Source organism: Candoia aspera, chromosome 1 (genome assembly GCF_035149785.1).
Source record: "Candoia aspera isolate rCanAsp1 chromosome 1, rCanAsp1.hap2, whole genome shotgun sequence".
Classification (NCBI taxonomy): domain Eukaryota; kingdom Metazoa; phylum Chordata; class Lepidosauria; order Squamata; family Boidae; genus Candoia; species Candoia aspera.
Window position 1 is genome coordinate 282,629,847 of NC_086153.1, and position 14,760 is coordinate 282,644,606.

A 14,760-nucleotide genomic window follows, 5' to 3' on the forward strand; every position below is an offset into this window, starting at 1 on the left:
ATTTGTTGTGAAGTTTGGAAGTAACTTCTTTATGTATTTTCTTTTTCTTTACCTTACTTTCTTCATTTTCTTTCTTTTCTTTTTCTTTCTTTGCACTTTTCTATTTCTATTTTTTTTCTGAGTTTAGTTTGTATTCGGTTTTACTACTGTAATTAAAATCTTCAATTAAAAATTGAGGTTCAGATGAATTACATGGCTATAGAAAAAAGAATAAGAGTAAATTTAATTGGCTAAATTAATATATTAAATGTTATAATTTTGTACTTTGGAGTTGCAGTGTTAAAAATAATCAAATAATAACAGGGCAATTATATAGTGGAGATACTGAGAATACACACCATTGTTCTTGCTTATCTCTTTCAAGGCCACATATCATAGGGTGAGACAGATCCCCTGAAGTAGATTAAAAAAAGTCTTGAAAAATATGCTCAACTATGAAACTATGAAGCCTTGCTCCAAACTAGAACTAAGGAAGTGCATAAGGATGCAATATTGCCGTTACCATTTTGTATAAATAATTATAAGATTTCTAAATATGATAGAAAAGTGAAAAATAGAAGGATTAAGGATGTGGAAATTCCCCATACATTCCATGGGAGCCCTCAAACATTCTAGATGGAGTCCCCATACACTGTATAAAACAAAAAGATTTTAAGAGAGTGACTCTGGGATCAGAAGTCTATAATAAGCCTTTTTACTAATGGAAATAAAATTTCCACATCAACAGTATACCGGAGTCACCATATGTGAGCTGGGCAGCCTTATAAATCTGTCTGATGATGATGATGATGATAATATATATCTGCTTTTCAACCCAATCCCATGCCCTACCTTGTTGGCCTTTCATCTTTTGTTTTAAATCTGAAATTGGATTAAGTTTATGCCTTAAGTATAATTGTTGCATATCATTCAGTAATATATCCTTCTGTTTTTTCATGGCTTTCTTTCTATGGCATGCCAATAAGTTAAACAAATCTCTCATATATGCTTTACTAGCATCCCATACAGGTAGTCAGTGACCATTTGAAGTTACAGCTGTGCTGAAAGAATGGTACTTACACATGGTCCCCAAAGTTATGGCCTTCCTAGTGCTCCCATGTTCACATGATCAAAATTCAGGTGCTTGGCAGCCCGCCCTCACTTATCACCACAGGGGCACTTCAGCTCCCCCCACCTGCCTATGTTCCCCCATCTCTGCCCTTTTGTCTGCCCTGTACAGTGCACTCCTTGGCAGTGGTGGTGTTGGGGCTGAAGTAGAGTCAGCTGGCTGCCACCCCACCCCAGGCCTCTACTTCAGCCCTAGCACTGCCGCTGCCACTGAGGAGTGCCACCTCAAGCCCCATGCCATGGCCAACCACCACAGCACCACAGCGCAAAGCCCCAGCTGCCCCCACTGCCCTGTGCTCCACACGCCCTGCTGTACCCAGCTGACTTCTGTCTATTGCCAATGAGGCGTGCCCAGCCTGGCCCTATGTGAGGCAGCTGCTGGCCTTGCTAGGCCTTCTTCCAGAGGCCGCTTGCACCATTCTCCAAATTGTGAGCACCATTCTTGTGATGTTTTGGAAGGCCTCAGAAACTTTCCAAACACTTTCTGAAGTATCACGAGAACGGTGTGTGTGATTCAGAGAATGGCAGGTGCAGCCTTCTCATGATGCTTTGGAAGGCCTCAGAAGTAGGGGTATTAGTTTGTATTAGTTTTTATCTTCCTTTTTAAAACTTTTAATAAAATTATATAAAAAACATATATGGGGAAAAGCCATTTATATATCCAGGGATTACTGTATCTCCCTCTGCAATTTGAAGAAGTAATTGAATAAATATTTTATAGAACTTTATTTTGTTATCATTCTGAGAGTAAATTGAGGCAATTGTTTTTTCAGCTTCAGTCTGAAAATGTAGTATTACGAACCTTCCTTCCTCATCTTGGATTTGTTTTTGTACATAATATATTTTTCAGAGATACAAGTAGTCCTCAACTTATGAGCACAATTGGGATTGGAATTCCCATTGTAAGTCACTGCAGTTGTAAGTTGAGTCACTAAGTGACTGGGCCCAATTTTACAACCATTTTTACAGTGGTCATTAAGTGAATCACAGGATATTAAGTGAATCACTGTGGTTGTTAAGTGACTCCAGGTTCCCCAATGGGCGTTTTTTGCCGGAAAACGGCAAAAAAAGTTGCAAAATGGGATCATGTGACTGTGGGATGCTGCAGCTGGTTGTAAATGCGAGCTGGTTGCCAAGCACCTGAAATGCAATCATGCAACTGGGGAGGGTGCAATGTTTTGCAATGCTCAGAAGTGCTTTACAGGCCATAAAGCACCCATTCTGAGGCTGTTGTAACTTCAGACTGTTGTTAAACTAATGGTTGTAAGTTGAGGATGGCCTGTACTGCTATTCTATTTCTTTTTGTATATTTGCAGCCACCAAAGTTTTGACATATATTTATGTTCTAACAAACATATGATATTGTTTTTAGAATGTGTCTCTTTTCCCTTTCTTAACCTTTTTGTTTGTTTGTTTGTTTTCAAATGAACTATTCAGCCTATCAGTATTGGTTGAAAATGTTTTGAATTGAACTATAATAGTAGCAATTTTTAGTTAATTTATAAAGAAATACTAGCTGTTTGGTCCACATTTTGTTCTTCTGTCTGTTCTCGGTCTTTATTCCCCAAGGTGCCAGATTGATCCAATTTTTGATCTTGTGTCTGATCTCAATCTCAATTCTGTTATCTGTTCTGTTACAGATAATGACTCAAGCATTGTGTTAGAATCAACAGAATATTCACATCCATAAAGACTTTCAGACAAAATGGATAGTCCATTTGTATCTAAGTTTATATCTAGGGAACAGTTGTCAAAAATCTTCTCCTTTTTCTAAGTATATCCAGGGGTACATCTGGTAAGATCTCAATTATGGTATCTCCACATTTTAGAGAACTTTCACTTCTTTTTCATTCCTATATTACCTCTTTAGTCTTGAAATATGCAAGTTTTACAAATATATCCCATGGCAATGTTTGCTTTCATGCTACCTGAGAATATATTCTGTAAAATTCGTGAATTTCCAGAGTTTCATCTGTGTCCAAGACAAGAAAAGTCTTAAGTGAATTTTCCAGTTCTCTTTCTAGAACTTCTTTACCAAAATCCTCAAGTTTACCTCTGAACTTTATTTTTTTAATATAATTCCATTTCAACTAATTTTGATTTAGTTTCCAACTTACTCAATTCTGTCTGCTGAGACTTCTGAACTAAAGGCAATTCCAAACGTCCTTTCTGAATTCTTTAACTTCTTTATTCTGATGTTCAACTTGAGTCATTAATTTATCATATGTATCATTAATATCATTAATATCCGAGAATTGAATGTTGCTTCTGTATCTTGATATGTTTGTTGACTTAATTTGGAGAAACTGTCTTCCACTATATGCAATTTGCCTGTAATATATTTCTTAAATTGAGGGAAGAAGCAGAAGAATCTAGCTATACTTCTTCCTTTTTGGATTATATTTATCATGTTTCTCCTACTCATTTTTGAAAAATAATAAGTAATCATTAATCATTATTCATTAATCATTAACCATTAACCATTAAATTAAAACATACATTAAGAGTAGGATCAGAAAAACAAAATGGGGTGGGTGGTAGTTTGGTAGTACTCAAATTACAATAAATGACCAAATAGTACAGTATGAAAGGAAGGAATATAAAGAAAGCTCTTAATATTAGGTTTAACAAATATTAAACACTCAATTCACATATTAAGAAGTATGTTGTATTGCAGTTTTTATCATTCAGCTATCAGCTAAAGTTGAATATGAGTATTCAACTGAGCATTTAATTTCATTTCAATTTAAATGAACATTCTCTATGTTGGAGCTCCTTTCTGTAGTTAAAAGAAAAAATGGAGTTAAAACTACAAATTAGTTTAAATAAGGAAATGAAACAACATATATCTGATCAAAAGAAGCAAAATAATAGTATTCAGAGGCAAATATTCAAATTAGTGAAGTTCTTAGCTAAAAGTTGCATTAAACAGTTTTATATCAAAGCAGTGTTTACTTTGGATTTCTTAAGAAAAGGCTATATTGACCTTTATATGAGACTGCCAATTTCAGTAACAACACTTGTAAATGGAATCCAAAATTCTGTATTTTGTTAAAATGAAAACCATCATTAAGCTGTCGAAAAGCAAACATACAAGAGGCAGTGTAGAGAATTAAACAAATATTCATGTTGGAACTCCCTCTTGTGGTTAAAAGAGAAAATAAAAAAGAAGAGAAGGAATTAAAGTTTTTTTTAAAAAAGCTCAGACTAGCTCAAACAAGATATATCTGATTAAAACAAACAAAACAGTACTGTCCAGAAGAAAGTAACTCTGAATTATTAATAGTCTTAACTGTATGCCTTAAAAAACGGTTATATTTATATCAAAGCAGATTTTCCTTTGAATTCTCGAGAGGAGGAAGACAATCAGAATGAAGCAACAAATCTTTATTATGTCTACTGAATAACTCATTTTCGGCTACTATCCATTTTCAGCGACTAGTTAAAACATACAGTTCTAAGTGTTCTGAATATTATTGAAACAAAGATGATGAGCCATTAAGTGATCAAAAAGGAGAAAGCCAGTGTAGAAAATTAGTAAGTAAAACAAGTTGTCTTCCCAAATGTAGAGAAGTTAATCATAAATTCAAATCAGGTTTCAGTGGAGATTTGAAGGGGAAAAAAATCAGAAGTTTAGGAGAGAAGTAAAATAAAAAGGAAATGCTTAAATTAAAAGGGGAAAGTCCAGCATAGGAAGCTCTGATTAGCAATACGCCACTGTGAATTGCAAGTGGCATTGAAGATTCATAATCCCCTGGGTTCACCACTCAGGATCAGCCCTCAGAGAAAAATGGCTCTTCTGCCAGTTTCCTGGCAATTAACAGCTAAGAAAATATTGGGAGAGAGCTGGATGGGATAGTTTGGAGGGAGATGGATGGAATAGTCTATATGGTACAGAAACTGCTCTTAACAAGCTGCCATCTTCATATAACTAAGTACTATTTTGTTTAATTAAGCTTGCTTCTGTGTAAGAACATAGACTACTACAGGTATACCTATTCCTTTCAGGCTAAACTACACACCTGTCACCTGAATGGAATAATACTCTCTGGACATTATACATAATTGCCAGATATCATACAGAATGTTCAGAAGCTTTGACACTGACAATGTGAATATTCTTAAGTGGTTTTGAAGAATGTGAGAATTTATCACACTGTATATCACCAGTCTTAGCAAGGGCAGAATCTAATCAGTGTTGCCTGGACTTGGAAGCTAAACTCTGTCATTTGATGGTAAACCACCAGGGAATTCCAGGGCTGTAGACTGCACTGGGAAATCCAAAAACATCTTGGAAGAAGTTGGTGGAAGATGCTTCCATATCGTTACCAAATTAACTGTGTGGCATTGCCCATGTAGTCACTGGGAGTCAAGCTCGTAATGCGGGTTTACTTAGGGTATTGTAGAGGTAAAGGTAAAGGTTTCCCTTGACGTAAAGTCCAGTCGAATCCGACTCTAGGGGGCGGTGCTCATCTCCGTTTCTAAGCCGAAGAGCCGGCGTTGTCATGGACACTTCCGGGTCATGTGGCCAGCATGACGACTCGGAACGCCGTTACCTTCCCGCCGAAGCGGTACCTATTGATCTACTCACATTTGCATGTTTTCGAACTGCTAGGTGAGCAGGAGCTGGGACGAGCAACAGGAGCTCACCCCGCCGCGCGGTTTCGAACCGCCGACCTTCCGATCGACAGCTCAGCGGTTTTAAGTAAAAAATATGTATAGGTATATACAGTGTTTAAAATTGTCTGCTTATCTTTTAAATTGGTGTACATTTTCCAGTATAATTGGAGATTGCATATCAACAGGGCTATATGACAAGCTTTTAAAAATTGTGCTTTGTGCTTTGGCTGCCTCAGAGGCATTACTAGATCGAATCCATGACAGAATTAAAACTTATCACGTATCTCTATCAAAAGCTCAAGAATATTTTTAAAGCTGACATTTCAAACACGGACTAAAGAAATGGAATTTCCAATAAAGCCCCATCAATGGTTTCATGTTCTTTAAAATGTTAAAATGGATTTGAGATTAAGGTTGATTCATCAAAAATTGTGTTTAGGGTATACTGGACTCCCCAAATAATGTATTTGAAAGAACGGACATCAGATTTTTTATGCTGGAGGTATAAGAAATATGAAGGCTCACTGACCCATATGATCTAATCATTTAGTATCTTTTGGGGATAGTGTATCAAGGTATATAAGCAGATTTATGGGAAACTCTTTAAATGTTAAAAATGTTAATGTAATGTTGAATTATGTATCAAAGCTCTGGAATTTGACTGTTTATCAGGAATTATGGTTGTATGGAACATGGGAGTTGGCTAAAAGAATTATATTAAGAAATTGGAAAAATGCTATTATTCCAGATGTCAAGAAATGGTTGAAAGAAATGTATGATCTCTCTATTTCGGAAAAGGCAATATTTTCTACTAATCAAAGGATGCTGCAATATCTGTGATTTCTTATAATAATATCTTGTTTGTTCATATTATAGTAGTACGTCCATTAGTAAACCAGTGACTATTGATAAGTATAAAATATAAGAGTTTTTAATTCCCTTTCCTTGTTAGTTTATATTTTGAGTTTGTACTTTTAATCTTTGAAAAAAATTAGATACGTTTTTTAAATGTAATTTTTAGAATGCTCTTTGGAGCTCAAAGCACATAAATCCATTATTATTTTTTATTCATTGACTCCTGGTGTACTTTCAGGCTGGTTCAGACTGATGGTTTTTTACCCTTAAATTCATAGTAATCTGTGACTAAGATGCCCTCGCCTGTTTTTCTGCTGGACTCTAGGCTTTGACTGTGGCATTAGATGGACATTTGTATAGTTGTTCTTACTATAGCAGTTACATGCTAAGATAAATTTCACTTGCTGAATTTCTGGTTGCTTGTTACCTGTTAAGAGGACAAAAGTTCTGCCAGAAAAGAATAGCGATCCAACTGTCCTTGGAGCTTCATAAAACATTAGGACAATATAGAGAAATAAGGAACAATTAATGTAGAAATATAAATGTTAAACTCACTGAAGGACATTGTATAGATATTTCACAAACCTAAGGTGAGTGCCCTAAGCATAAGACTAAATAGTTCCTTCCAGATTGCAGCCTGCCTTGCAGCAATTCTCTTTTATGGTTGGTTGGAATCTTTAATAGCACTTTTAAACAGTACTTCTGTGCACTGTTTCTCTTTTTTTTAGAATATTCTTCAAGTTCAGCAGATTCTGAAGATGACTGTGCTGAAAAGAAACTTTTTTGCAGCAGTGCTTCTCAGAATAAGCTAGTTGAACCACAAAAAGGTATTTGTTTTGTATTAAGCCATTTTGTACTCTGTCCTTTAGTTAGAAAGCCAGCATAGCTTACAATCAATAATAATTATAATGGGAAGCAAGGAAGTGCAAATGATGAAACAGTGTCATGCCATTGCTGTATAAGCCCTGTCACTTTTTTATGTGTGTTATGATGGTGCACACATGTACAAAAGGGGTGGAGATTGCATTGTGATGCTGTGATGCTGTTTTTGTCATTTTGATGAAAGCTTCAGATCCTATGGGCACATTTGAGCTTTCTATCTTCCTACGTACCCTGATATTGTCACTTTTTTTTCTTTCTTAATTTGTTCAGTCATATCTGATTCTCAGAGACTGCCTGGACAAGCCCCTGCAGTTTTCTTGGCAAGATTTTTGGAAGTGGTTTGCCATTGCCTCATTCCTAGGGCTGAGAGAGAGTGACTGGCTCAAGGTCACCCAGTGTCATGCGCTGCCTACCTCTGAATAATGCTCAGACACTGGTTCTGTGGAACAGGCTCTGATTTATTCACAGTGTAGGTACAGTATAGGAAAAAAGCTGAGAGTGACAGGAGCGCGCCGGTGCGGGGTTTAAATACCCCGCGCCGGTCAGCGCCCCCTCACTCGCGGTTACGTCACCCCCCTTTGTCCAACACGTTGTCCTGCGGTAGGTGAGGGGTTGCGAGGCCCCGCTGGCGTTCCGGGATCGCCCATCATCGGTTTCTCTATTCCTCCGGTGATTGCTGTCAGCTGGGCGATCTCCGTTGCATTAGCGCTAACAGCTTGGGTGTGCCTCGCGATCCGTTTAGCCATTGTTTCTTGTCCTTCAGTCTTTGTGAGTTGATGGCTACTTATCTTGAGCCCCTTCCCCTGTTTCCTTGCTATTGTCATGTGTGCCATTGCGCTGATGTCTTCAGCTCAACGGCACTCATGACACCCAGCTGGCTTTGTGCCTAAGGCAGGACTAGAACTCCTGGTCTCCTGGTTTCTAGCCTAGTGCCTTAACCACTACACCAAACTGGCTCTTACTGTCAATTTAGTTTTGGGTATTTGAACACCAATTCCCTTGTGCTGGTTAATGACCACAATAAAGTTATTTCTTTCTGAGGTTTTTATCAGGATGATAATCTAAATGATTATACACATATAAAACAGAGGAATAGGGAAGAAAGGAAATTCTAGCATCAATTGTTAACATTAACAAAGTTTTTATAATGACTAACTAGGGTGGAAGTGGGCTGTTCACAAGCCTGGTGACCAAGCCTTCTGGATGGCAGCCAGTCATTTCTTAAATAGAATCTATTCCTTCTCTCCCTGCCCCATGCTTTGGAAATACAGCGTGTTTGAATTTTTGCTCTCGTTATTTCTTAGAAGCTAGATTTTGGTGAGTTACTTTAAAGAAATAGATTGGCACTGGTGTATTAAGGACATAGTCAAATAAACTTCTACAGACAATTTTTTCCCCTAAAAAATCCCCACATTGTGACTTTATCATGAATACTCTTGGGAGAAATCACCCCAACTTTTCACTGATTACTGTGATTTTGATTTGTTTTAGATGTAACTACACTCTAGTTAATAGTATCTTAAAGAATTATATGAATTTTAAAAAAAATTGTTTCATGGTATAAATGAGAAAAAAATATTAATGCAAGAAGCGTATGTAGCATAGCAGGCATCATCTCAAAAGGATTATTGCAATAGTATATGACCAATTTGTTTCATAAATATTTGTATTAACCACAATAGTTTTTAAACAATTTTCTGCTTCATTAATTAAGAGCAATATTTTCTTTTAAATGTTTTAGCATTGCTGTTGTATTCCTAATAGACTATTGAATAATATTCTTCATTTGATGTCTAAGAAGATGACGTTTTAGTAGATCAACTTGAAATGCTATTAAGAATATTTCTGATGATGATAATTTGATTTTAATAGTCAGTTTTATATTTAAGTGACATTCAGCTCTGCAAACCTGGATAATTCTAAGGAGAAAGGTATAGATCCTCTCATTCTGAAAGCAATAAAGAAGATGAAAAGGTTGGACCAGATATTGGCAAATAAACAATCCCAGGAAAGAGCTGTCAAAAAGCAAGGCAGAGAAATGAGAGCAAAACTATGGGAAGAGCTTCAGGTTAGAAATATAAGACTGATTCCAAAATACTTCTATGAACCAACATTTATATAAACATACATGATGACGAATTGCTAATTCTATTGTCATTTAAATTGCTTTTTTGGCATATAGAAATCAGATACCTGTTACTTATGTATTTGATTTATTTGCTGATTTTCTACTCAGCTAAGTATTCATGGTGGCTATAGACTTATTTAGTAAGTCTATAGATATGGCCTGGTAGAAGTTCATACAGTTTGATAAATTATTGATTTTTTTATGGATCTCTACAGACCTGAATATTAAAATCCTCTTTGTGCTAAATTTATATAAATTTACTATGTTTTTAGAGTTCCTGTGATATACACATATCAGTGCAGTATTTTCTGAGTATGATCTGCTCAAGTCCTTGGCCATAGCTTTTGTAAAGTGTTGCTAACAGCTGCACATATCAAAGAAGTTTTGTCATGTATATAGCCCAATGATAAAAATGATGTTTTGCTTATATTCTCTAACTAAAAGTGTGTGTAAATCATGAGGGAATAAAGGCAAAGTTGGAAAACCTGCTACTGTGTGTGGGAACCCTTTATAAACTTAAGGAAATGCTTAGCAGTGTGCACAAATCTTTTGGAATGCCCTTTTATTCTTATAAGTACATATATATTTCACTGCCTGAATATAGTCTATGACATCCCGAAGTTCTTCAGTAATTATTGGAGAGGAAGAAAACACCAGCAGATTTTTAGCTTTGAACACACCATTACCTGGAACACCTGGTAAGTATTAAAACATTTGAACTTTTGGCATTAATTCTAATGTGAGGTTAGCACCCTGCAGCCTTTGAACCCTTTAGCAGCTTTCAGAACCTCCTCTGAACATGATTGTTGAAAATTGGTGGCCTTGTTTCTTTCCATTTAAAGCAGAGAACATCCAATTTGTAGTGTATGTTCTTCACATGTTTTAAAAAGACAAAGACACGAGACCCACCCAGTTTGCATAGTTGTACTATCATTGTGGCCCATTTTTTTTCTATCTGTTCAATCATGTCCATCCCTGAAATGTTATGTACAGCCTTTTGCTGTCAAAAGGTTGCTCACCCCATCTTATTTGATGTATGGTAGCAAAAGGTACCTTGTCCTCTGATTCCAAAGCCCAGCCACTCATGTCAGTCAGGACTGGAAGTTGTGAGAGAGTGTATGCCTTTCCTGGCCAGGTACATCTTTTTTTTTTTTTAAATCCACCTTGAAAGTACAGGGCAGGTGATTACTGTAACTAATCTAGTTCAGCCTAACATACAGTAGCTGAAGGTCCCAATCCAGCAGCCTCTTTGGGGTACAGTGAATCTTTAGATCCAAAGTGATCTCACTTTCTATCTAGAAATTACCTTATTTCACAGCATTTGTTTCATTTCCAGATCTTTCTGCTTGCGAAGATTATGAAACGTTTAACATATTTGAAACTCAGCTTCCTCCAGAAAATTATGAGACTAACAGAAAACAAACAAAGCAAGGTATAATACACTTTTGTTCTCTAGATACAATTTTAAATGAATAACAAATTTGGTCTAGGTGCTGGGCTAGAAACCAGGAGTCTGTGAGTTCTAGTTCCACCTTAGGCATGAAAGTTGGCTTGGTGACCTTGGGCCAGTCACTCTCTCTCAGCCCAACTCACCTCACAGGGTTGTTGTTGTGAGGAAAATAGGAGGAGGAAGGAGAATTAGGTATGCTCACCACCTTGAGTTATTTATAAAAAATAATTATGGTGGGATAAAAAGTAAAATAAATTTGTGATAAGAAAGCATGCCTTTTGATTTATTTTGATTATTATTGATTATTTTGGTTACTGGGCTGCCTGAAACTGAAGCATTTTTTGCCGAAGTATAGGATATTGGAGATATTTAGACATAATGAAAACTATTTTTTTCCCATTGTAAGAATTGGCCTGTATGAGCCTTCCCTCACATTTTATTACACCTGACATGTGAGATTAAAAGTTTCAGTTTCATATTTGAACAGTTCTTCCATTCACAGAAAAATGAATTTTGGATTTGAGAATGGTTGGCTTGGATTTGCATTTCACAATGGTTTTCTTTGTCTGCAGTTTGTGTGCACTAGTGTTACCAATGAGTTTGCAGTAAAGCCTCTGATATTTTGTTAGGGATAGTATTGAAAACATAGTTTAGAATCTACAGTATAGTACTGAAATGTTATATTTTACATCTAGTGAAATGCAATTCTGGAATTTAAGATGGATAAATTGTTCTTTATGTCCAGTTTGTTTCCTCAACAATTCTTTTTCTACCCCAGTAACTGAAGGTGATTCAACTGACAGAGTAACAAGAAGTTCAATGAAGAAAATGGAAAATGTTTGGCCAAAAGGTGAAACAAGCTTAAAGAACCCTCCAAACTTTGTTAAAAAGAACATAGAGGTGTGTATTTAAAGGCCTACGTTCCAAACGTAGGATTAGAATTCTTTGTTAAGTTTCATCTTGTTACTCAATTAGCAAATCATTTTATTAAAAAAATCTCTATAGTTTATCTGAAATATACAAGAGAATAATGATTTGATTTCTAATTATTTTCTGTATCAGGTTTTACTGGAAATATAGAATTTATTCAACTGCTATTTGGAATCATATCTGCATAATAGAATTTTGTTGTTGTCTATTTGTTCAGTCGCTTCCGACTCGTCGTGACTTCATGGACCAGCCCACACCAGAGTTTCCTGTTGGTCCTCAACACCCCCAGCTCCCCCAGGGATGAGTCCGTCACCTCTAGAATATCATCCATCCATCTTGCCCTTGGTCGGCCCCTCTTCCTTTTGCCCTCCACTCTCCCCAGCATCAGCATCTTCTCCAGGGTGTCCTGTCTTCTCATTATGTGGCCAAAGTATTTCAGTTTTGCCTTTAATATCATTCCCTCAAGGGAGCAGTCTGGCTCTTGGAGTATGCACTGGTTTGATCTTGCAGTCCAAGGCATTCTCAGAATTTTCCTCCAACACCACAGTTCAAAAGCTTCTATCTTCCTTCTCTCAGCCTTCCTTATGGTCCAGCTCTCGCAGCCATATGTTACTACAGGGAATACCATTGCTTTAACTATGCAGATCTTTGTTGTCAGTGTGATGTCTCTGCTCTTAACTATTTTATTGAGATTTGTCATTGCTCTTCTCCCAAGGATTAAGCGTCTTCTGATTTCCTGACTGCAGTCAGCATCTGCAGTAATCTTTGCACCTAGAAATACAAAGTCTTTCACTACTTCTACGTTTGCCAGTTCTCAATCAAGCTGGTTGCCATAATCTTGGTTTTTTTGAGGTTTAGCTGCAAGCCAGCTTTTGCACTTTCTTCTTTTACCTTCATCATAAGACTCCTCAGTTCCTCTTCGCTTTCAGCCATCAAAGTGGTATCATCTGCATATCTGAGATTGTTAATATTTCTTCCAGAGATTTTAACTCCAGCCTTGGATTCCTCAAGCCCAGCACATCGCATGATGTGTTCTGCATACAAGTTGAATAGGTAGGGTGAGAGTATACAACCCTGCTGTACTCCTTTCCCAATCTTAAACCAGTCCGTTGTTCTGTGGTCTGTTCTTACCGTTGCTACTTGGTTGTTACACAGATTCCTCAGGAGGCAGACAAGATGACTTGGTATCCCCATACTGCTAAGAACTTGCCACAATTAGTTATGGTCCACGCAGTCAAAGGCTTTAGAATAGTCAATAAAACAGAAATTGTCATGAGTAAGGATGGCGAGCAGGGGGCTCCCATCCAGGCTGTAAAGCACATGCGTAGTACTGAGGAATTAAGCGACCATTCAAAGAGACACAGATCAGGCCTGCCTTAGCATTTGGGGTTTATATGTCTGGGTTTTTCCCACGCTTATTCAGTTTGTTAGGATTCTGTTATGTAGCAGTAATAAACATTAGAGTACTACTCCTCGTCTCAGCGTGTGTCTCACTGTTAGGACAGAAATAGATGTTTTTCTGAAACCCCCTGGCTTTTCCATTATCCAGCAGATATTGGCAATTTGGTCCCTAGTTCCTGTGCCTTTTCTAAAGCCAGCTTGTACATCTGGCAATTCTCGCTCCATGAATTGCTGAAGTCTACCTTGCAGGATCTTGAGCATTACCTTACTGGCATGTGAAATGAGTGCCAGTGTTCGATAGTTTGAACATTCTTTAGTGTTTCCCTTTTTTGGTATGGGAATATAAGTTGATTTTTTCCAGTCTGATGGCCATTCTTGTGTTTTCCAAATTTGCTGGCATATAGCATGCATTACCTTGACAGCATCATCTTGCAAGATTTTGAACAGTTCAGCTGGGATGCCGTCATCTCCTGCTGCCTTGTTGTTAGCAATGCTTCTCAAGGCCCACTCAACCTCACTCTTCAGGATGTCTGGCTCTAGCTCACTGACCACACCATCAAAGCTATCCCTGATATTGTTATCCTTCCTATATACAGGTCTTCCATATATTCTTGCCACCTTTTCTTGATCTCTTCTTCTTCTGTTAGGTCCTTGCCATCTTTGTTTTTGATCATACCCATTTTTGCCTGGAATTTACCTCCAAAGTTTCTAATTTTCTGGAAGAGGTCTCTTGTCCTTCCTATTCTATTGTCTTCTTCCACTTCCGCGCATTGCTTGTTTAAAAATAATTCCTTATCTCTTCTGGCTAACCTCTTGAATTTTGCATTTAATTGGGCATATCGCTGTTGCCTTTTGCTTTCCTTCTTTCTTGGGCTACTTCTAGTGTCTCAGCAGACAGCCATTTTGCCTTCTTGGTTTTCTCTTTCTTTGGGATGTATTTTGTTGCTGCCTCCTGAACAATGTTGCGAACTTCTGTCCATAGTTCTTCCGGGACCCTAACTACTAAGTCCAGTCCCTTAAATCTATTCTTCACCTCCACTGCATATTCCTTAGGGATATTAGTGAGCTCATATCTAGCTGATCTGTGGGTCTTCCCTAATCTCTTGAGTCTGATCCTAAATTGTGCAAGAAGAAGTTCGTGATCTGATCTACAGTCAGCTCTAGGTCTTGTTTTTACCAACTGTATAGATGTCCGCCACCTTTGGCTGCAAAGGATGTATTCAATCTGATCTCGGTGTTGTCCATCTGGGGAAGTCCATGTATAAAGCCGTCTCTTAGGTTGTTGGAAGAGAGTGTGTGTTATGCAGAATGAGTTGTCTTGGCAAAATTCTATCAGCCTATGTCCTGCTTCGTTTTGTTCTCCCAGGCCATGCTTACCTGTAATTCC

General features: G+C 37.4%; 1 protein-coding gene across 2 annotated transcripts in view; it reads left to right on the forward strand.

The window, feature by feature from the left end:
- The window catches only part of FSIP1 (fibrous sheath interacting protein 1), a 76,981-nt gene that overhangs the window by 8,157 nt on the left and 54,064 nt on the right, over positions 1-14,760 (forward strand). For both annotated transcript variants that reach the window (XM_063289969.1, XM_063289970.1), the window contains exons 4-8: positions 7,311-7,409; positions 9,354-9,532; positions 10,197-10,290; positions 10,929-11,024; positions 11,821-11,942. In XM_063289969.1, the coding sequence (XP_063146039.1) occupies positions 7,311-7,409; positions 9,354-9,532; positions 10,197-10,290; positions 10,929-11,024; positions 11,821-11,942 (590 nt within the window). The remainder of the gene's footprint in view (positions 1-7,310; positions 7,410-9,353; positions 9,533-10,196; positions 10,291-10,928; positions 11,025-11,820; positions 11,943-14,760) is intronic.